Here is a 24,855-nt window from a genome sequence, read left to right as displayed (position 1 = left end):
GATCACAACCTGGCTGGTGGGTGGCACCAACATCAATGTTTGGTAAAAATAGAGTTAGAAAATTCTAATCATTGGATTTACACTGGATGAACGAAGCACATACGTCATACAGGCATAGCGTTTAGCCCAGTTTTTTTTGTGTCAAACACCGTGAATGTCTGTCACGGTGTTACGTTTAAGCTTTAGCCAAACCAACGTGTGCAGATCGCGTCGGCGATGGCGATTACTGCGCGTTGATTTGGGGCTGAAGCTTTACGTGTCACCCCTTCCGCATTGCTCCCACAGGACAGGAACCCTACCTACACTCAGTTATCGCATGTATGGACACTATTAACATTTTTTGACGTCTATTTATGAAATACTAGCTTTTGCCTGCGGCTTCACCCGCGTGAATTTAGTTTGTCACAGATTGTCATAAATTATAGCCTATATGTTAATCTGGGTTATAAACAATAATACTGCAAAATTTCATCAAAACCCGTTCAGTAGTTTTTGCGTGAAAGAGTAACATCCAGACATCATGACATCCAACTTTCGCATTTATAATATTAGTAGGAAAATAAAAACTGTAAAATGGTGTGTGTGTCGTTATTCTAAGAGGAAAAGGGTCTGTTTTTAAATAAAAAGGCGCTCTCTAGCAAATGAAATTCATAATTTTATTTTCGTAATAAATAAAAATCAAGACAACACTCTCTTCGAGAATTTCCTATATATTAAATACATCATACAAAAGATGTCAATACGAACTAAATCACTTGGTGCAAAGGCAAGCCTTCCGGTTTGGGGTTCGCCCATCCAAGTAGAAGCAGCGTCGACCTCCGGTTTGAGCTATCTATGCAACAGGCGAGTGGAAACCGAGGATAGCCTCTTATTTATCTATATTTTTAACAAAACAACTAACTTAAAGATAAACAAAGACACATATCCTATACTCCTGGAATGTATCTTTGTAGAAATCTCCAGTTTTGAATGCAAAAAATATATTTGATCATGATTACAAAATAATGTATAGAGGTATGTAAAAAAAGCGTATTATCTCCTAAAATGAAAGAAAAAACAAGATAATTTAGGTTTATGATCAATAAATAAAATATAATAAAATCAGTATAGCTTAGAGGGGAAATAATTTACTATCAACTTTACACCTAAATTATACAATGTATTGCAACACACTAAGGAGCTTTGGAACCATTGAGTAATTGTGGGCTTAAATTTCAGCTGGTAAATAATCTCGAATAGGTAATAAATCTAAACGTTGTGATTTATCTTTGGTTTTCTGAGCACTGCGGACAGTTCCATAACTCCTCGCGGGCGACCGGCCCAAGTGATTATTTCATAAGTACTTACACGAGTTACAGATCTACTATGAAGCTGACTCTATTCAAATTAAGTGAGTTTATTATAATAACTGCATATTACCCCATTAAAATCCAAACGTGTTAAGGTAAGCTTTAACACTAGTAGCTGACAGGAAAACTGCTTTAACATTTATTTTATTACCGACCTGCGAATGAGTGTTATGTAAATGGCAATGTTAGACATGTAAGCGATCGCCATTACTTATACAACTGTTATGAAGTGAAAGCCAATCTTGAAACTTAATGACTAATATACCACTAAGTAAATTACGCGAAACGCCACCCAAATAAGAAATAATTTGCTAAAAAAATCATCACAGCTCAAGAAGCATCGTGAAGGAAACGCGTAATCATGAGGTCCAAGCGCGAAAGGCGATATGAATGATAACCTACGCAAAACTGTATTTTTTTAATATCGGAAAGTGTTACTACGTTTTTTTCTAAATCGTCTGTTGTTGAATCGTATCAACGTGTTAAGTTACCAGAGCAAAATGTTTTAGTTGGAAGAGATTTTCGTATTCTGCTGGCGAATACAAAAATCGCCCACTAATGTTGTCGGGAGCCCGCCTGGCGCGCGAGCGTGGCTGCTGGCAGGGAACTTGCTGTGCAGCAAGTCGCCCAGCCACTGGCGCCGGCCGGCGGGCGCGCTCTGCCTGTCGTTATCACTCATGACTCCTTGTCCGTGTACATATAACGAGTACTTAGTGTCGTGTTATCTATATAAATGCTGACATATCGGCATAACATCGCTTATCACAATATATAAAAATATATATTAAAGAAGCTTAAACTACACATCTACACATTTACGATGATGCGCACTCTTATGCATTTGCCACCACACGCGGAATATTAGACATGTACGGCCGTAGATACACATTTTTTTTGTATTTTTTTTATATTTTTGATTTTATTTGTGCGGTAGCATATGCAAGTCTGCAAACGATTCACAGCTTATTCTTAACGATAAAAACATATTGCATCTTTGAAACCGTTGCTTTATTCCACCGGGAAGGAATGTTGACGTTCATATTTTGATGTTTTTCATACGGAAATTGGTAACTGGCTCGGTATTTCTTTGTACTGAACATTCGATATACCTTGTTACGTCACATTTCTTCCCATAAGACTAAAACACTTAATTTTAGGGTCATTTCATTTAGAAAACAATGCGTCTGGCATTTAATTGAATAACTAAATGTTATACTTAGTCATTTCATAAAAATATATAGTTTATCTGATTTATTAAAAATAGCAACATCAAAGACCAACGAAGCTTCGGGTCTGCTCACATTTCATAATACTTTTGCACGGGTATCTAATCATAATATAATCATTAACGAATTTATATGAAACCTGACCTATTAATTAGCGAAAAGCTATTAAGTTCTAAATCCATGTGCACTTATCGATTGTAAGATTAGATAGCTCAAAAAAATAAGCATATACGAGACTTCTACGATATTTTTAGTATTTTTTTTCTGTGATAGAGCTTATAATTAGGCTTTCATAAACACATAGTATAATAAGGGTACAATATTTATGTGACTTTTCCGCTTCACGTGTTAGGTACATCTAGGATGTTTCATTTAAATTCACTATTATGTAACAGCCACCTCTTCAACTCTCATCTGAAAAAGAAACGTTATTTATGTAAGCAAAATCTCCTTGACCTGACAACAAAGCACAAAAAAATGTGGGCTATCTCCATAGTAGGGTATAAGTAGGTTATGATGACAAACAACCCTGGTGGACTAAGGTCCACCGGGTACACCACAGGTAAAAAAATAAATTTCAACATCTTACAACTTCCTTCAGTCTACATACTTAGGCGGCCGATAGTTTTGTCAGGCTGTTGATCAGAATAAACATGCATGGAAGCACATTACACCGATATGGTATAGGCCGATTCCCCATACAAATTCAAAACCGATCCAACTATTGGCCGACAAAAATATCTACCGTCTGCGGAGTATCTTAAAGTTCGGGGAAAGCGCGGTTGCGCGTTGCTCTCTCCTAATTTTTAAATTTTTATGTGCTGGAAGATTGGATTATTTATTTTGAGGTTTAAGCTAATACATATTGGCACCGGCTATAAACCAGCGCTGCACGGAGCTTTCACTGAGCCGAATGTCCTTTCTCCGTTTTTACTGCCACCTTTAAAAAAAAATGCGTCAAAGGTCACTCACCCCTGGCGCCCACGATGATGGACTTCCGCTTGATGTCCTGCGCGGGCTGCGGCCGCACCACGCCCGGCGCGCCGCCCACCAGGTGCCCGCCGCCGGCGCGGATCGGCTTGGCTGCGGACACATACAATTATTACACTCTGCTCCTATACATACAGCCCCTGAAGGGAGAGAACTGCTACGATGGGACAAGGACGAAGAGAAAATAACTTGTAGGGAGTGAAGAAGTGGTGTGGTGCGGTGGAGTGCAACCTGCCTTTGGCAGCCGCAATTCCGCGCACATCTCCCGATTCGGCCAGTATAACCGCAAGGTTGGTATGGCCATGGGTGGTAGTGGGTTGCTCCTATACATCCCGGCAACTTTGTTAAGTGTAGGCGCACACTAGACGATAAGCGACAACGACAGCTCGGCGACGACAGCCTACGGCCGACAATCTCATGTACATATTTTGTTCTAAGCTTCGCACTCTTGGCGTCAGACTCGCGGAGTCGCGAGTTAGTGTGCGCCTACAATAAATCTACACTAACATTAGAAACATTTAATCGCTTGTTTGTTTATATTGAATATTGAATTACTAGGCCGATTTGAAAAATTCCTTCACCACTAGAATCCTACTTTCTAATGAACATAGGCGGTACAAAGTTCTCCGGGTCAGCTAGTATGTTAACAAAATCAATTAAAACAGATTAAACTGTCACTATCCTTAAACTGAGCAGCATTCTTCAGATTCTTTAATTTATTTTTTACAGATATTCAGTACGATTTCGGTTTCATTAATCGCTAATAAAATTTATGTTACCCGTTACTGTACTATAGAGATGGGTTATACTAGGTAAATTTGATACTAGGTGCACCTATTCCTAGTATTTATTAATACTCGATCCAAATACCTATTCCACCTAGTACGTAGTAATTTAGCATACTTGACGCGACTAGTGCAGACTAATCCACGTAATATGACTTTACAATTTTTTTTTTAAAGATACAACCGTAGTATGCAATTTGAAATTGAATAATAATTCCTCCGTTCATACTTCAACAGGCTTAGGACTGTCAACTTAAAAGTTGGCGTATGTAAAAGATATCCTTTCATAAAAATATTTACATATTTTTTCTTATTTACATGAATATGGTTTGACTACGTTTGTGTGCGTTTGCTTCGTCGCGCTCAAATTTGTTTGGTCAGACAGAGACAGAGTGAATCTCTACGTTCGCACATAAGCTTAGCGAGAAATACTAGGTGCGCGTAATACACGACTACGGATTACGCAATAATAACCTCTATTACTTTGATGATAGGGTCGGAAATCGTGTAATTTATAAAATACTAGGTGGATCAAGTATTTAAAAAATTGGAATAGGTGCCGCCTAGTACTGTAAAATACCTAGTGTGTGGATCTGTTCTAGTAAATACGTCTCATCTCTACTGTACTACAAGGAACGTTATTGAACGTTTCCTGCTAATCGTACATTGTACTATGTATTAGCAATCATTACGAAAGCGCTGCTTTCACTGCGCCTACGGTCTGTTTAGTAATGTTGAGTTCCTCCTGTCACGGGCATAATGAACTGATCAAATGAAAATTAATTATTGGTTCGACAAAACTACTATAATTAAATATAACTTAATTTGAAGGAAAATATACATAAGTTAGAAGAGACTTACCGATTTGCGCCTGTGGGCCTCTTCGGGCGAGATTCTTAGCGCGGACTGCCTCCTTGATTCTGTCCACTTCAAATTGGTACCTCTTGCGGTCACGCATTGCTCCCTCTTTAGCTTCCTGCGAATTAAAATTAGATATTATAAAACCGCCTGTCTGCAAAGTAATTGTAACCAGTTACTTAATAAACTTATCTGTCGGCCGTTTGGTGTAGTGGTTCAGAACGGACTACTATGCCGAGAGGTCCCGGGTTCGATTCCCGGCCGGGCAGAAATTGAAATGATGAATTTTAATTTCTGTGACGGGTCTGGGTGTGACTATGTATAATATTTATGTATTTAAAAAAAAAAAGTATATAAGTAGTATATATCCGTTAAGCTAGCACCCATAACACAAGCATTAAGTTGCTTACTTTGGGGCTAGCTGGCGCTGTGTGAAATTGTCCAAAGATTTATTTATTTATTTATAAACATGGTTTCGTCTAGCATAAGTCTAAAAGTCAGTTTTGGATGATAGAAGTAATGGACCAACGCGGCAACGCCTTAACGCACTCTGGGAAATCCGTCAAGAATTGCAAATAAAGTGGGCGTGGTTTGCGAGCTGCTGACACGACATAAAGTCCAGTTAGCAGCACTGAACCGGCGAGAATGCTTTGTTATTATTACAGTTTCGAGCGTTCAAACTTATGGTAGCTCACAAACTCAGTGACCAGCGAGTGACTTGTGAGTGTTGTAATAAAATATAAATAATTTTCTTCCGGCGACTGGGAACACTCATTCATTTTAGTGCTGTACCGATTTTGGCTTGAATAATATACTTTTTTAAGTTATCTATAAGTGCTCCTAGTCGCTGGAAGAAGAATATTTAATTTGTATGGATCCAGCGACTGGGACCGCGGTCCCAGTAGCCGGAAACCTCAGCGCGACTATCGTATCCGGATATAAATTTTCTCCTATACCAGCAAACTTGACCTTCACTGGTTGGGTTTTTATTGGCGGTCAAGCTGTAGATCCTGGCTACACAGGAGTTGCAGTGGTGGGAATAGTCCCGTATACCAGCATAGCTCGCTGCCCGCTAGGTATCTGCAAAGGTCATCTCACCTTGAGCGCGGTCTCGAGCGCCTTGACGCGTTCCATGGTGGCACGCAGTCGCTTCTCGAGCTTGGGCAGCTCGCAGCGCAGGTCGGCGTTGTCGCGCACCAGCTGCTTGTGAACCTTCGTCAGCTGCTCCAGGTTGTTCTCCAGGAACGAGATCTTCTGCTTCTGGGCGAGCGAGCCGCCTTCTTCCTCGGCGCCCTCCTCCGAGTTGGTAGACTTCTTTATTCTGGCCTGGTGGAACGATCGAGATCTTTGTACATTTTGCAAAAGCTAATTCGAGTTAGAAGTGTTAGCAATGAGGTGGCATAATTATTTCTAACGTTTCGTCACTTCCGAAAAATGGGTGATTGGTCCAAGATGAGAGCCCTGAGGAACTCTAGAAATAAAGAAAACAAGCTATGAACGATAACACTTCAGAGTGACTGTTTGAATACATTGCCGAAGATAAGATTATAAATAACGGAACAAATCACAACAAAACAGAAATAAAAAGTATTTAAAAAAACAAACAACACAAGATAATGTCGAAGGCTCTATTTAGATCTAGATTAATCTGTATAAATATTATGTATTTTTATCTTACTTTCATAATCATGAATCACGGTGTAAACAGGATTTAAAGAAGAATGCCTTACCTGCAGGTCTTGTACGAAGAGTTTGCGTAGGTTGTGCAGAGTCTGGAGCTCCTTGGCGACCGTGTCTTCCAAGCCCTTGAGGTCGGCGCGGGCTTGCTCTCGTCGCTCCACGCTTTGACTGTTCAAATTGAATACGCAATAAGTTTTAACCCCACATAAAATCTAACATAAAAGTTACCATCTAAACGTGATTACCTGCAACAGTATCTGAGTTATCATATCTTCCGTACGCACCCATCCATAAATATCGCCGCCCCGTGCTTAGGCCGAAATATTTTAGAATATGCCAACTCTCGGCAGAATGAGTATGAATGGGATACGTGCGGAATAAAATGACAACTCAAAATTAAAAAGCGGAAGGCGTTACAAGACCTCGCACTACAACTACAACGATCTTACATCGACTACTTTTGTGTTCGTTGACATCGCAACGACATATTCGTTTTTGTCGCTTCATTGTCATCGGTTTTAATCTAGAAATTCTAATGTTTAGTTTACTACGGAAATGTTTTTACGGTTATAGATTAAACCATACAAGGACATGACAGTCAATCGTCTAAATAGAGAACTGAGGTTGTTAATACACTTTGGTTTTTACAAGTTCTCTGTTTACACGAGCATTCACCAACAGACGAAGGCGACAATCACTCTTCGGCATTTCGAGTGCACATAGACTAGGGGAAGTGACGTGGACTCTAGGAACAAATATCGATAAATACAACCAAGCAGATAAAAGGCGGGGGTGAGGAACGGAATCGGATTGACGAATCATGCAGTATTAATGTTGATGATGATGGCACAATATATTTAAAATAATAAAATAAATGCTGATAACGGAATGATAATAATAGTATAATGTTCCCTTATTTAAATGCATTGCTTAAAACTTATCTGTAACATTTCATCTAAAAAATAGCCTCTAATTTTAGGATTCCTAATTACAAAATGGTTCCATATCACCTATTTATACTAAGTACTAACTTTTTACTAAATACGTTTGTATTATATTTGTACGATATTGCGGTAACATACGCGATCCCGAGGTATACATGCACCCGCGGACGATGCAAGGTACGAATAAATCGCGTAACAATTCAATAAGGCAAGGACCGAATCAAATCATGAGAAATGGTCGTCCTTTTAAATAGAAAAATATTTTAATAAAAATATTAACCAACTCTCTATACAAACACTCAGTTATTATTTACAGCGTTATTTACACGTCGATAGCATCTTATTGCTCGGTTTAGAAACCCTTCGCATCGTTTAAAGGTATTGCACAATACACTTCAAGGAACTCGATTACGAAAATGTTCTTTAAATAATTGAACCTATTTTGTGACAGTCAAATATTTAGCTAAACAACAACGATAACAAAGGCAGTGTTATTTTTCAACACAACATAAAATGCACCAATGTTTCCACATCTTGAACGCGAATTTAACCTAGTTAATGTGTAAAGTACCGACCAGTTAATTATTACTAATAAACATCCACGAACACCTAGCCATGACTACTTTAATAAAAATATATGGTCTCTACTTTAAATATAAATTTTCCTATAACAATGATAGATAATACTCAAAGTTAAATAATCATCATGCTCATTCACAAATACATATCAACATCAAACATGCTACGTTTTATAAATGCTACGTCATGAAGTAATTTTCAAGCGACAATACATTTAAAAATATGTTTGTATATGTATTTTAAACGCTACGATTACCTCTATTTGACCGTTATTTCGCCGAAACAAAATTGCCTTTGTGCAAGGTATCTATTGCATCAGCTAAACAACGAACAAAACGTCATTAGTAATCGAACTGTTGAATTATTATAGATTGAGACTTGACTAGCATCATAATTAAAGCAAAGCATTCAAAAAAATGCGTTAAAAATAAAAATATGTTCACACAACCGGCTCATAAACATTATCAATATTATTTGCTAGTGGTTATTGCTTTTGATAACTAGTATAATAAGCTAGTCGTTACGATGAAAGCATAAAAAAATCGGTTCATGGATCTCTCTCGAACACGACCACTCGATCACTGTATAATATGTGTAATTCATTCAATTCACTCGACAAAGGCACTGTAAATAATATTGTCTAATCGCAGGTGCAAAGAGATCCACGAGTATCACAGAGATGGGTAAGCTAAACCAAAACGACAATTTGTGGGTAGCGATGGGTGAGGAGGATCATGGTGACGGATATGAGCAGGTGGAGCTGGAGGGGGTGGATGTTGCAGGTGTGGCGCGGGGGGGAGGGCTTGGGGAGTGCCGAGAGCGACTTCTCCTCTTTGGCCGAGGGCCGGTCGAGGCTCATCCCGTAGAAGCCTAGCCTCTGTTTTTTCGGGGACAGGATGTAGTCTTTAAAGTCGCCTTCGTCTTTCCACAGCGTTTGCTGGTTGGCGACCTCCTTCTCGGCCTTGTCGAGGTGGCGGCGCGGCCGCGACACTAACATGAGCTCCTTGAGCTTGGCGGATTTGTCGGCCTCCTCGCGCTTCAGCTTCTCGTAGTCGTCCTGCAGCTGCTGGCGCGCCAGGGTCAGTTCTTGGTAGGTGCTGCAACAAATTAAAACGGTCAGAATGTGGTCACAAGTTTGTGTACAAGTTATTTTTACAATTATTTTTGCAAAATAATACTATCGAAGTGGGTTGCGAACGTTTGAGGGGGTGTGCATCCTGGAACTCCTAAACCTAACCCTGACCTGGTAAAATAGCACTCCTAGTGCTTTCAGAACACTCAAAAAAGTCCAGCTATGTAGTGATTTCTGGAGCGTCTGCAGTTATGGCTTGGTAGGGAAAATGTCATCGTGCAGTGCAACTAGCTTCTCTAACAGCCAGTCACTCACTTCAAGAGCTACGGCTAAGCTGGGGAGCAGGAAACCAAATGCCGAGGGTACTGACTCCTTAAGCAGATTTTCCGAATGGGTAAAAATAGCTGAAAAATAGCGGACCGACCAAGTGAAACAGCAGTGGGAGACGGCGTATGTGACTGCACCAGAGAGATCATGCGGAGAGTTGTAGCCGCCTCTACAACCGATGTGAACAACGCCTCAACGTGACCACGACCGCTCCGCCAAGAGCGTAACGAATAAGAAGAAAAATAGCTGCATAGAGCAGGACCCGTGGTTGTGGAAATCCTTGGGGAAGGTCTTTATGCAGCAGTGGACGGCTTTTGCTGGAAACGTGCAAGAGATGGCCGAAGGTACTCACTCCTCGAGTAGCCACGGCTAAGCTGTCTGAGTAGGAAAAGGTGACATTGACATATTATGACCTGACAGAGCATACAAATCTGAAGTCTCGCTGACTTATGACGTCAACATAAATACCCTCTCGTGCCGCTCTATGCCTCAGGTATTAAGTTATGCGCTAGACCTACAACTCCTCGAGCAGATACGGCATTATGTCTGACCTTTATGCGCAAATTGTCAAATTCGCAAATTGTCAAGCGGTCGCAATCTGCCAAATTCGCAAATTGTCAAATTCACAAAATGTCAAGTTTTAAAAATGTCTTTAAATTACGGTTTTATGGTTTCATATTAAAAAAAAAACCTTAACATTTTAATGATTAAAAGTTCTGCACAATTAATTACTTGACTTTTATTATTAAGCCTTAACAACTGGACATTTTTAGAACTTGACATTTTGCGCATTTGTCAATTTGCGAATTTGGCAGATTGCTACCGCTTGTCAATTTGCGAATTTGACAATAGACAGTTTGACACCTCAAAACCACAACTTTTTTAAAAAGACCCTTAATTCTGGTCTTAAAAACTTAATTAATTTTAAATTACCTATAAATTACGATTTTTGTTCGCATTGTAATTGAAAAAAGTAGTATCATTGAGTTGAAAAAATAGTGACGTCACTTGCTTGTAGTGCCATACAAAATCTATGGGAGAGTTTCGTTTTGACAGTTTAAAAAAGTACGTCAATTGATTGGTGGTGTCAACATGTCTATTTGCGCATAAAGGGTGTCTGAAACGGACAAGAGCCCGGCGGTACTCACTCCTTGAGCTCCTGGTGCTGGCGCTGGTTGGCGGCGAGCTCGTCGCGCAGCGCGGCCAGCTGCGTGGCGTGCGCCGAGCGGAGCTGCTCCAGCTGCGCCTCGAGCGCGCCGCGCAGCTGCGAGTCGGCGCGCTGTTCCGCCGCCGCGAGTTGCACGCGCTCCGCGGCCTACACAAATACAACCATTTATAGTGACGACGTAATGCCGGGTACACGGACTCGGAGGCGAATTGTAAAGGAAACAGTGGCGGCATTGATACTGGGACTTGCCTGGCCGCTCAACACAAAAAAAGGCGAGTACTGGTGATTTACATTAAGCCAGCAAATTGTTCTGCCGTCGCGATTTGCACGCGCTCCGCGACCTTAAGAAATGCAACAATCAGGCCCTTTTCACATGTCCCGGTTGCCGGCTAACCGGCGCCGGGTACAAGGTGTCAAATGAGCTTTCACATGCCCCGGTTGAAGGCGACAGTATCGGCTAGAGAGCCGACAAGAGTACAGTCTAGTTCATTTCATACTTTCAAAGATGGACCGTGAACAAATAATTGCAATGTGGCTTTTATATCGAAGACGAAAATATCTGTGCCGGAAAGAAATATCAAGAAATTATTGGGTTCATCCAATTAATATTAAAAGAGAAGCATTTGGTGCATTCTATACATTATTCCCAGATCTACAAGCACAACATGAAAACAGATTTTTCAAGTACTTCAGAATGTCTATAACTAGGTACTTTTGACGAATTACATGACCGTTGGAAGAACTCTTTGCAACGTCAGGATACAAAAATGAGAAACTGCAACTCGAGCGTGCGACAGAACAACGCACGCGCGTGCATAGTTCACAGACTGTACCTGGGCGACTAACCGGCCGGCGGGTCTCAAAGCTAGTTGCGTGACACCACTGTCAGTTCGGCCGCCGGCTAACCGATGCCCGGCGACCGGACGCACAGTGGTGGATCCGGCGCGCACCCGGCGACTGCCTGCCGGATTAATCACGCCGGTACATGTGAAAGCTACCTACCATGCCCATACACTTCACCACCTGGTACCCGGCGCCGGTAATCCGGCAACTGGGACATGTGAAAAGGGCCTCATTGTAGTGACGACCTAAAGCTGGGTACTGGTGGTGATTTAAAAGCCACGTACTTGCAGACGCGCGTACTCCTCACACAGCGCGTCGACCGCCTCCTCGAGCTGGCGCTTTTTGTTTATTATTACATTAGATGTATGTTGCAGTGTTGTTGCAAACATATGAGGACTTTTATTTGTTCTGTTGTAAAGGTTATTCTTGCTGAACTTTGAGCCTTAAGACTATGTGAATAAAAGCCACATTGACGTACCTGCAGACGCGCGCACTCCTCGCGCAGCGCGTCGGCCGCCTCCTCGAGCTGGCGCTTCTTGTTCTCGGCCTCGCGCATGGACTCGGCCAGCGACGCGCAGCGCGCCTCGTGCTGCGAGATCAGCAGCCGGCACTCGCCCAGCGAGCGCTCGTACTCTTCGATCTGATAGAGGAATACGTGAATATATTAATTTTGATGTAAAATCTTTCTAGAATACATTACTTTCTTTTGCTTATATGTCAACGTGTAATTGTAAACTCCGTCAATTTATAACGCGTGCGATTGTAAACTACCAGTGGGTTAGGTTAGATTGTAATCAGACGGAATCCATAATTTGATGGTGACATAAATAACGTAGAAAAAAGCAGGATATTTAAATTGTGTAACCCATTAAACTCATTTCGACATCATAGTAGGTAACTTATAGTTATAAAGAAGAATGAAGTCTAACGACGAAACATTTCAGAATAGAAATTATTTCCTTTTCACCTTTAAAAAAATATTACATATTATTTGACCAAGGGCAAATTACTGCCTTATACAACACATGTTGTTAAAATCTAATAATAACCCACCGAATTTAACTTTAAAATTAATGTGGGGAACATCACTTCATCCCAGTGTGCATTTGTAGAAGGATAATAATTATAATTAATCATGCCTAACCACCATCATAATTTTATGTTAAATTACAAGACACACTGTCAGGAATAAACACGATTCGACCGTATTTAGAGCATGAATCATCCGACAAGCTACTCTACTTCGCACCTAATTGCAATTCGCCATAATACCTACATGTTTTTATCTTTCCGTTGTACAATTCATACATGCCTTAGACGAAATTGCAGCTATTGTTAGTTGCGACCTTTGATTCAAGGTTACATCCGAATTTCAACCTGTTCATACAAATTGTGCCGACATGTGGATATCGTGTTTTATATTATTAAACTAGTCTACTATATAAATGTTACTATTTTTTGTTAGGTTTACGTATTTAATTTCAACTTTCCTAAAATGTAAAATGGTATGCTTCTAAAAATTCATTATATTATTTATGATATTATACTTTTAACTACAATAAAATAGAGACTGATATTATTTATTTTAAATGTAAATAATGAAAGTGTTCACAACTATCAAACCAATTATACACAGATAGAGCAGATGATTGATTTACTAGACATAAACATACTATCAATATGTTTATTAGAATGAGGTTTGAAGTGGTTGAAATATGAAGAAACAAATATGTCTTACCTTCTGGTTGGCATCAATATTGGCAGACTCCAGAGAATGGCAGCGTTGCACGATGTTCTTGACTTCGCTCTTCATTTTGCTGATGTGCAGACGAGCGACGGTGAACTCTTCCTCCAACTTTCCAACTGTGTCTACGTTCAGTTTGAAGTCCAGCTCGGAGCCTCCGACGGCGGCGCCGATCTCGGCCAGGTCTCGCAGGAGATTCGTGAGTAGTTCCGCAATGCGCTTGCGCTGGTGAGCTGATAGGTCGCGCAGTTGTTGCAGCTCGGAAGTCGCACTTGTCAATGCGCTCTAGGAATGACATTATACTGATTAGTGTGGAGATTTTCACAAGCAAGAAAATGCCAGTGATCATGTGTATATTGCAAGTTATGATATTTATTATTAATAGCTGAAATGTGATTTATAAAACAAAGTAACATCAATCATAAGACTACTCGTTATTAAGCTTCACGACTAGTCGAGACTTTAAATTTTGGAGTCATAAAACTTAACACTATTTCAGTAGCAGTCTGTTAATTAATCCCAAACTAATTCGCCGTTATTTAAAAGGCTTAAAAGATTAAAAGGCTCGCGCTTAGACACCTTGAGTGTCGCCTAAAAACTTGACTAAAATCGTTTCGCCCAAACATAGGATTATATGATAGGATTTATAACCAGATTTACACTTTAACTTAAAACAGCTTTACGGCGACTAAAGATCGAGTTTTTCAAAACAAATTCAGCCTTTATGATATATTTTCAGATATAAGTCTATGATTTATATTCACTTCACATAATTCATGAAAATATTGTAATTTTTTTTTTTTAGTTTATTTTTGAACAACAAACAATTACACTTACAAATTAAGTATAAAACATAGACTTAGAACACATATTAAGGTAAAAGCATAATCAGCCCCGTTGTCCACAGATAGAGTAACAAAATATGTGGAAAAGATATCAACTAAAATTTGTGTACTTAGTGCACAAATTATAATAGCCTAAATGGCACTCTGGTGTAATATAAAAAGTTTCATCAAAATCCGTTCGGCAGCTTTCCATTCCGTTTGGTGTTTACCATTTAACAAAACATTAGATTTTTTAAATTAAGTCTAGATCTAGAAAAACAAACATCGACCATAATAACTAATGTGTGCGTTTAGTTAGAGTAAGGTTTTACTATCGTTACCTGTTTGGTCTGCAACTCCTCGGAGAGCTGGTCGCACTCGCGGCTCTTGCTGTCCACCTCCTGCGACTTCTGGTCGTAGTTGACGGCCAGCTCCTCCAGCGCTTGGAGCACCTCCTTCACCTCCTCCTTGGCGGCCTCGTTCTCCTGCTGGATGCGGTTCATGTCGCCCTGCAGCGCCTCGTAGTCCCGCCTATTTATTTTATTTTATTTTTCTTTATTCAGAAAACCACAGCTCTTTCTTTATAATAATAATACAAACAGGTATTTTTGTTCTTACAGCGAATAATGGATTCTATATATTACTAGCTGACCCGGCGAACTTTGTTCCGCCTTAATGGCAATAAATAAGCTGACTTTTTTTATTTCGAACGGGATAAAAAGTATCCTATGTCCTTCTCCTGGCTCTAAACTACCTCCCTGACAATTTTCAGCTAAATCGGTTCAGCCGTTCTTGAGTTATAATTGGAGTAACTAACACGACTTTCTTTTATATAATAGATAGAATACAAACAGGTATTTTTGTTCTTACAGCCAATAATGGATTCTATATATTATTACAATCTCGTAAAAAACAGTCAAAGGGGCAAAAAAAAAGAAACATAGGCTTGCATGCAGGTTGTGTGTGTTTGTGTGTGTGTGTGTGTGTGTGTGTGTGTGTGTGTGGATGGAGACAGAAAGAAAGATACATTTATTACAATGGATATCACACAAAGACAAATTACATACAGGGTGATTTTTCAATCAGTGTCCAAATTCTTAGGAGCGACTCAGTACCTCTAGTAGGAAAAACTTTCGAGTTCGTTTCGTTGCGTATTCAAAGTGTCATCGAAAAATTTTGTATGAAAAATTAAACAGCGCCCCCTAGGGCGGCTATAATATAGGGGGCGCTGTTTAATTTTTCATACAAAATTTTTCGATGACACTTTGAATACGCAACGAAACGAACTCGAAAGTTTTTCCTACTAGAGGTACAGAATTAGTAACTTAATCGATTCACGTAAAGGAAACAATTTTTTTTTTCATGTTTATTTATCAGCGGCGTGCGGTTTCTAAATTTGCTTCGTTCATAGAAAAATACGTACACACAATTAACTGCAAAGTTTAATAAACATAATGGTGAACTAAAATAAGCCATAACCTTTAAAACTTAAGATATGAACACCCGCAAATTATATTTTGAAAATCTAATTCGCGGATGTAAAATTCCACGATTAAAAATAATTAAGATAAAGTTGTATTGTTAAACTATTCCAAAGAGCTTATTAAAAAAAATTGATGGTGATTGCAAAGTCGCCCTGTATAGACATAACAGTGGCACATAATAATGATAGAAAAACAATAACAAAAGTAAACTAAGCAGTGCCACCTACTCACAAACAGGATGCCCAATGCGACAGGATCACTCAGCATATGCAGTTACAATACAACACTTCGAACTCTTCGTATTTTCAATTCGGTATGGGTTCCAAGATAGTCAGCTGTCCTTTATGTATATTTCTACAGTCCGCTGGTCAGCGGTCGCATTATAATTAAATTCGTCGCGAGTTTCACGAATATCTTACGCGATTATTGAACTATCTAAAACCTCACCAATATTATCAATGGGGTGAAGGGAGTAAAAAAAATAATATTACGAATGACGTCTTTATGGTTTCGCAAGGCAAGGGGTTCTCACTCAACCTATTGTTGACTACGTACCCCTTTTTAAATAATGGTCCAGTGGGAAGATTTTGAAATTCAAATAAAATTAATATTTTGATCTTATGCCCTTCCTAGAGTCAAATGAGATTTATGGTGTAATGCAGATTAATAAAAATAAAAACAGCCCTAATTGCCCTTATGTTTATAAATATCTCCTAAAAATGTTATTGTTATGTTAACGAGACGGATATCGAAACCATTTGGCTAGTAACAACGCGTAACGTAAACCAGAGGCGACTTAGGGACTACACATCAAACAGAGAACGGGTAGCAGCGCTCTCTGACAAACATCAATCTTTTAAACTGCGATCTCCAACCCGCCTGCCAAGCGTGGGGATTATGGCAAAACCCTCCACTATAGTGGAGGAGGCTCATAGTCCAGTAGTGGACTGTAAAGGGCTGTTGATGATGAACGTAAACCAGTGGACGAATTCGGAAATCCAAAACAAACATAAGCAAGTGTTTATTATTATATTGATAATTATCAGTATTGTTACGTTATTATGATTCCTTCAGAGGTTATGAGTTATGTTTACATTTCTTGAAATTGCTTAATTTAAAAGGAAAAATAAAATACAAACTTTCACTCATTTCAACAGAGCACCAGTACAATTATTCCATAAATGAACTAATATTATTACACTCTGTGAAAGTACATAACTTCAATCAACGATGTTATTAATTTAATCATCATTCCAAAATATGCATAGAAATCATGTAACAAGGAAAATATGTTTGTAGCAAATGCTCTGCATGCACGCATGTTGGCAATAAGATATTATATTACAATAAATTTAATGAAAACTAATAAAGTACCAATGTTGTGTTGTGTGTGTGATGAACATGAAATAATTAATTGAAGTTTTTTGTAGTAATAAAATAAGTATGATTCAGAAGAAATTATTAACGTCTGTGATTAATTGTATTTTTAATAGTGGATTATAAAGTAAATCTAAATATGAAATATAAAGTAATACCAGCCGAAAGTATGTTAGCTAATTTTCTTTGACTGAATTGCAGGGCGCACTGTGACGTCAGTTATCTGAATCTAATTTATTTCATGTGCGTGCGGCGCGGACTGAAAACCTTATTTTAGAACGATTAATAGCTATTTTTGTTGTTTACGATAAACGAAGTGAAATTTTAAGAAGTTCAATGTGTTTCAAAAACACACTATATTTAATTCCTCAGATGTATGATGTATAATTTATTATATCATGTAAAAGTTATTCGTTCTTTCGTTTCAGCCGAAAGACGTCCACTGCTGGACAAAGTTATTAAGTAACTATAAAACAAGTTGTTTACATGGAAATCGCTAATTAAAATTCTTGACTAACATAAACATCTATGCAGTAGGGACTGTTAGATTATGTTGAGTCAAAACAAGTTTTTTTAAAAACACCTTTGTTAAATCACCAGCAGTTCAACTGCAGTATCAGACGATACATTAATGGCAAAATAATATTACGAATCATAGATAAATTGATATTGCAGACTAGAAAAACTTCTCCAATATTTTCTGTAAACAAATCAAGACCTGCAATAAAACAAGATTACATGTCTAATGTCTATCTTACCTGGTGCAGGCGATGAGCTCCTCCTGCTCCATCATCTGCTCCTTGAGCTTCTCGATGAGCTGCGAGTGCTGATTGATCTCCTCGTCCTTGTCGTCCAGCTGTTGGTACAGCGCTTCCAGCTTGCCTTGCATCGCCGCGTCCTCCACAGCGCTCGACACCGCCACCGGTACCGGCTGGAGAATACACCAAGTTATTGTCTATGCACGGACTACAGATCACAGAAACTAAAGGGAGATGTGACAAGGGGGCGGGGCCGGTGTCGCAGCAATATGCCCAAAAACAGAACATATTGCTCGCGACAGCAATGATGACAGCAGCGACTGCGACGTCATAATGTAAACAGTTTACATTGCTTGCGTAGTACTAAAGATTATTCGAACGTTGAGTACTGATACTGCAGTGGATAATGAGCACATGTTATTTTGATTACTTTGTGTGTGTGAATTTCTAATGCGACACTGAGTTTCGAACTCAGCGCATTAGTTAGCATCTCTCTATGTCTCTATGGCACGGACATTGAACCATAAAATACAGAGAACTGGAGACAAGCTACACAGTAACAGCCCGCGAGAAATGCACGCATAAACATCATTCACGAAATACCAGATATGGTTGAATCAGTTCGAGCGCGATTGCCGCCCGATGCGAACACGGTACGTCACACGATATATTTTGCAACTAATGGAACAACAAAATATAACTTATTATGACGAATGTTCGGATGCTTCTATTTTATTTTAGTCATAACATGAGTATATTGTTAACCACTTCTTAAAAAAATATACCATGTAAGATCTAGTTAAGCCAAGTACTTACCGGCACTGGGGGCTTCTCTTCAATGAATGATGTGACTGGAGTGACAGCTTCAATTTCTTGCAAGTTGACTTGTTCCTCTGGTCGCACCGTTTCGCCCGACCGCCAGCGACTAAGTTCAGCCTCCAGTTTCTCAACCTAAATCACGAATTCATAAGATTATGTGAAACTTGAAAAGGCAATGCTGTTCACAAAGATAATTAAGAGCGATTATTTACCTTTCCTTTGAGCCTAGCCACTTTCTCCTTTTCTCTCTCATAACGCCTTTTCCATTCTTCTGCAGTGAGTTCCTCATTGACACACACAACATTCTTGACAGTTTTAGCCCTAAAGAAAAAGAAATACAAACATTTTAAAAACATTCTTATTGCATGTACGCTGGGACTGTAATTAAATAGGGTTGATATTCACCTTTTACCAAAGTCCAGAGTACTTTTAGTTTCGCTTTCGTTGAATGAGGCAGGAGAGCAGCAAATAACAATGGTTGTTCTTGCGTTACCACCCAATGACTCTTGTAAAATACGTGTCAGTTTCGAGTCTCTGTATGGGATGTGCGATTTGTTACCGTCTGCTAACGCCGAAATGACATTACCCAAGGCCGAAAGTGATTTGTTGATGTTTTTCGCTTCATCAAGCACAGTACCTTCAGCACCAGTTTTAGATACCTGTCAATGTTTTTCAATTAGCAGGTGGATCAAATAATTAACAACAGATTTTAAAAAAGTTAAACATTTTTAGAAATCATACCTTTTCAGAACCAGCCAAGTCCACAAGATATAACTTTCCAGAGAGTTTCTTTTGATTTTCTAAGTTTTCTTGCTTCACATTTATGAGGAAAACTGAATGAGATCTTGATGAATGTTCATTCATGTCTAGGAAATTAAAACATTTAAATTAACGTGATATAATTTCAATATTATTAGCAAATAAAATGCACAAACTTTTACTTACTTGTAACAGCAATGTGCCGATTTGATTTTCCTTCCTCAATAACTTCAAACACCTCTTCTGGACTTGACACAAACCTTTCAGTAGCACCTTTTACGAATGGGACTCTGTTTTTATCTTCATGAACACTGAGGTTCACCTTTGATACTAAAAATAATAAAATAAAACTTTTAAATTTTAAAGAAGTAACAAATGACTCAGTAAAAATCATTAAATTATGAAAAATATTTATATTACCATCCAACAAGTCCCTGATTTTATCCATGTATATTTCAAAATATGAAACCTTAATGTGAAACTCAAGGTTTTCTTCCATTGCATAGATATGATTGAAAATATCATTGACTATTCGTGGTATGATACCCTGTTTCCCTGGATCTCCTAAAATTGTTTAAATGGGTTAATATGTGCTATTCAAAAATTATAACTAAATAATTAAAATGAAGTAAATACATGAACACCAACCTATGACACCTTCCATTGTATGTGTTTTACCGGAACTAGTCTGACCATAGGCAAATATAGTGCCGTTGTAACCTGCCAGTACATCTGACACAATGCTTTTGGCGGCTTCATTGTATACTTTCTCTTGGGTTGCGTTTGGTTTGAATACTTTGTCAAATAAGTATACTTTACCCTAAAAATACAAGACTAAATAATTTAATTTGGTTATCAGGGGAAAATTAAATCAATTGGAAATCAATAGGTACTTCCACAAAGTACTTGTTATTCATTTTAAAACATGCCAGTTCTAGATTTGATGATAAAGTATGTCTCTCAAGCTTGATTTTTTACACATAAAAGTGTACACATAGGTCAATGCAATTAGTATCCATGTATTAAGGATCATTGTTAATGTTGTTCACATGATATACCAATCAGTCTTATACACAGGTAATACATACTTCAAACATACAAGAAAATAACAATTTCAGTATTCCAGAATTTGTTCATTATTATGTATTTTACAACATTTAATATTTTTTTCCATCATAGATAAATGTAAGTGAACACACTTATAATAATAATATTGTATAATATTATTAGTCACTCACTCACTCACTAGTATTAGTGAGAGGGGATATGCATTAAAACTATGCCAGTTACAAAATTATGGTCACTGCAATAGTTATTATTGACCAATAACTTCAATCACTGGCAATTATTGCAGGCATTAATACAATTCAATGATTCTAACCAAAGAAATGTAATGAAACACTAGATTTAATTCTAATATTTTAAATGTAGGTAGGATACTACATTAAATAAAATTGAATAATGAAATCAATATTTTTGCCAAAAAAAATTAAGACATCTCTATTTTTTTAATATTTAAAAGTTTTAGAAGACAATGTAAACATAAATCTGATGCATTTATCCAACTAGAAATAATCAAGGGATACTTGGGTCAAGGTCGAGAAGTATTTGTATTGATTTTCGACAATACAAAGACTTACGAAGTATGAATGCTGAAAAATTTGGTCAGAATCTCCAATTTTACACGATTATAATCATAATCAACGAAGCGGAATAGAAAAGAAAGGCCATTTCGTAGCAGGTGAACAAGTCGTAATGTATTAGTCATCATGATCTAATTTAGGCTGATGATTCGGGAATGCAGGCAGAGTAAATGACAACTTACCCCTATCGAAATGCAATTGTCATCAGGTCCTGAAGGAAATTTCACAATAAATTTGGAACCAGCTTTTTCTTCAGAGTCATTGAGTGGCCGAAATCGGCATACGACTCGAATGCTGTCTTCTGCAGCAATCTCACGATCAGCTGCCATTTTAAATAACAAAAATACCTTACACTAAACACCGTATATGCAGTTAAAAAATAAAACGTTCTTGGAACATAAAACCGTGCATGAAGAACTACAAAGATAAAATTTATGTCACTGAAAAATCTTCATGACAGCAATATCAAAATGTCGGCCATATTCTTCACAGAAGAAAGGTCTGAAGAGATTTTCTATTGGTCGGAAAGACAAGACTTTAGCCAACTTAACAAAAAGAAATCGATTGAATGCCAACGTGACAATTCAAACTTTAGTTTAAAAACTAAAATGTAATCCATTATCATTTGTCTACAAAGCTAAATTAACACTTAAAAATAATTTTTGAGCTGTAAAATTAATAAAATGGCTAAAAGAGGTAGACACAAATCTTCCTCAGATTTTACTGAACCCCATTTTAGAGATATTAAATTTTTAGTTAGAAGACAACCAGCTGCACTGCACCTCTAAGTTTCTGAACGTAACATTTAAACGTCAAAACCAAAAACTATCATGGTTCGCTAGCCAATAGTAACATGGCATATTTTGAATTGACGAATAAAAAAAAACTTTTATTGGTCTAGTGACCAATAAATGATCGACGAAGACACCAAGACAGAGAGATCATGTATGACAGAGAGAGAAATAGGGATTTATTTATTTAGCAGCAGATGAGTAATCTTTCCTACATTTTAGTTATTAAATTTATTTGATTGAACTTAAAATGTATATTTAGTGTTTTTATTTCATTAATCGGTAAGTACACAATTTTACTGACATAATACATACTAGTTTCTTTGTAGATGTATAGCTGTATAGTAATAATGGCAAGGCCCTCACACTTGCTTGCCCCATGATCTCACGACCTGATTTTAGTGTAATTGGCTAAAACAATATTTGATTCAGTCATTAAATTTATAACTCAAAGAATATTACAAGTGGTATTTGTTTCTGAAGCCTTTGGTTAAGTTAGGTTACATTTCCTCTATATCAGATGGAACTTTAATACACAATGGGAATTGTAACATTAAATGTACTAGGTATCCCTGTTTTAAATGGTTTGAAGGTTTCTTAAGAGCTTGCTACAAATTTCAACATAGTATAAAATAACACAGGCACTTTCATCATACTAAATAATAAATAAACAATTAACCTTTATCATTTTACACTGACCCATCTAGTCTCTATCTCAATACTACTCAATAGTTTTATTGCTTCATAATGTTTACAAAAGGTATTATTGGTAAGGTAAGATACAATTATATCTATAGAAACCTTGTAATACTAATAGTACTCCTAGTGGTACAACGGTCAGGGAAACATGAAAATAGGTAGACTATGTTATGTGTATGTGTGTATGTACCTACATTACTAAATAGTATGTTGGCCAATACAAACTGATTCAAAATTCAAACTGATTAATTAATTATTAACATTAAAATATTGACAAATGTTTGTGATGTTTGGGGATTGAACCCATGTTGTTTCAGCCAAATGACGTCCACTGCTGGACAAAGGCCTCCCCCAAGGTTTTCCACATTGAACGGTCCTGCGCTGCCCGCATCCAGGCTCTTCCCGCGACCTTTACCAGATCGTCGGTCCACCTAGTAGGAGGCCTGCCCACGCTACGTTTTCCAGCCCGTGGTCGCCACTCGAGAACTTTCCTGCCCCAACGGCCATCGTCTCTACGAGCTATGTGCCCCGCCCACTGCCACTTGATTTTAGCAATTCTGCGAGCTATGTCGGTTACTTTGGTTCTCCTACGGATCTCCTCATTTCTGATTCGATCACGCAGGGAAACTCCGAGCATAGCCCGCTCCATCGCCCTTTGGGTGACCTTGAGCCTTCTTATGAGGCCCATAGTAAGCGACCACGTTTCGGATCCATATGTCAACACTGGCAACACACACTGCTCGAAGACTTTCGTCTTGAGACACTGCGGTATTTCGGACATGAGTATATGGCGAAGCTTCCCGAACGCTGCCCATCCGAGTTGGATTCGACGATTGACCTCTTTCTCGAAGTTGGACCTACCTAACTGGACTGTTTGTCCCAGGTATACATAATTGTCGACAACTTCGAGTGTAGAGTCTCCAACCTTCAGAGGAGTGGGTGCAACACGGACATTAGACATGATTTTTGTCTTGTCCATGTTCATTCTGAGGCCCACTTGTTGAGAGGCTCTACTGAGGCCATCGAGCATTGTGCCTAGATCCTCCAAGGTCTCAGCCATGACTACGATATCGTCCGCGAATCGAAGGTGGGTGATGTACTCGCCGTTGATATTTATGCCAAATCCGTTCCAGTCCAGAAGCTTGAAGACATCTTCCAGGGCGGTGGTAAACAGTTTTGGAGATATGACGTCTCCCTGTCTTACCCCTCGCTGCAACTGGATAGGTTTCGAATCCCGATCCTGGAGGCGGACCGACATTGTGGCGTTTTTGTACAAATCCCTCAACACTTCGATATATCGATAGTCAATTTGGCACCTTTGGAGAGACTGTAGCACTGCCCAGGTCTCGACCGAATCGAAGGCTTTCTCATAATCCACAAACGCCAGGCAAAGTGGTTGATTATACTCCTCGGTCTTCTGTATAATCTGCCTTAGCGTATGTATGTGGTCTATGGTACTAAAGCCTTTTCGGAAACCGGCTTGTTCGGGAGGCTGGAAGTCGTCGAGCCTGCGAGCGAGACGATTCGTAATGACTCTTGAAAACAGCTTGTAGACATGGCTCAGAAGTGAGATGGGTCTATAATTCTTCAATAAGGTTTTGTCACCTTTTTTGAAGAAGAGTACCACCACACTTCTGTGCCATGTCGTAGGCGTTTTCCCTTCGAGGATGACGGAATTGAACAGCTTCTGAAGAGCCCTCAGTACCGGCGTTCCGCCTGCCTTCAAAAGCTCAGCCGTGATTCCATCATCACCCGGTGCCTTGTTGTTCTTCAGCTGTTTGAGAGCCATTCTAATCTCGTACAGACTGACGTCCGGGATATCTTCGGTATAGTGTCGGGTCAGTCTAGCTCTTGGGTCTTCGGCTAGATTTGTGACAGGTGCACGTACACTCGTGTATAATTGTCCGTAGAACTTCTCGACCTCTTCCAATATCTCCGGCCCCGACGAAATGGCTCTGCCATCCTCTGTCTTCAGCTTGGTCAGTTGACTTTGGCCAACAGACAGATCTCTTGCGAACACTTTAGAGCCCTTGTTTCGCTCAATCGCCTCTTTAATACGGTCTGTATTAAATTGGCGTAGGTCGCGAGTCAAAGACTTGGAGATCTGTCTGTTAAGGCGCCGATACTGAGCAGCAT

At 38.9% G+C, this 24,855-nt stretch overlaps 2 protein-coding genes across 2 annotated transcripts in view; one reads left to right on the top strand and one right to left on the bottom strand.

Annotated features, from left to right (window-relative positions):
- Positions 1-633: 633 nt before the first annotated feature.
- On the bottom strand, positions 634-21,706 carry Khc (kinesin heavy chain). Its single transcript, XM_028305054.1, has 19 exons — positions 21,412-21,706; positions 20,235-20,406; positions 20,007-20,150; positions 19,773-19,916; positions 19,569-19,693; positions 19,233-19,486; positions 19,040-19,148; positions 18,825-18,959; positions 18,009-18,181; positions 14,731-14,920; positions 13,560-13,850; positions 12,300-12,461; positions 10,959-11,125; positions 9,407-9,508; positions 6,939-7,056; positions 6,307-6,534; positions 5,212-5,326; positions 3,548-3,658; positions 634-2,989 (listed from the first exon to the last, which is right to left on the bottom strand). Exons 1-19 carry the CDS (start codon positions 21,556-21,558, stop codon positions 2,979-2,981), a joined length of 2,898 nt encoding a protein of 965 aa, XP_028160855.1. The 5' UTR covers positions 21,559-21,706; the 3' UTR covers positions 634-2,978.
- A 488-nt stretch (positions 21,707-22,194) lies between these two features.
- The window catches only part of mys (position-specific antigen beta subunit myospheroid), a 28,085-nt gene continuing 25,424 nt past the window's right edge, over positions 22,195-24,855 (top strand). The window contains exon 1 of the mRNA XM_028304996.1: positions 22,195-22,302. The gene's annotated coding sequence lies outside the window, so the exon portion shown is untranslated. The remainder of the gene's footprint in view (positions 22,303-24,855) is intronic.

The sequence above is a fragment of the Ostrinia furnacalis genome, unplaced genomic scaffold, assembly GCF_004193835.3.
Source record: "Ostrinia furnacalis isolate ACB-3 unplaced genomic scaffold, ASM419383v2 OfSCF1632, whole genome shotgun sequence".
Taxonomy (NCBI): domain Eukaryota; kingdom Metazoa; phylum Arthropoda; class Insecta; order Lepidoptera; family Crambidae; genus Ostrinia; species Ostrinia furnacalis.
Note: the sequence above shows the minus strand (reverse complement) of the source record. Positions and strands in the feature narration are given on the sequence as shown.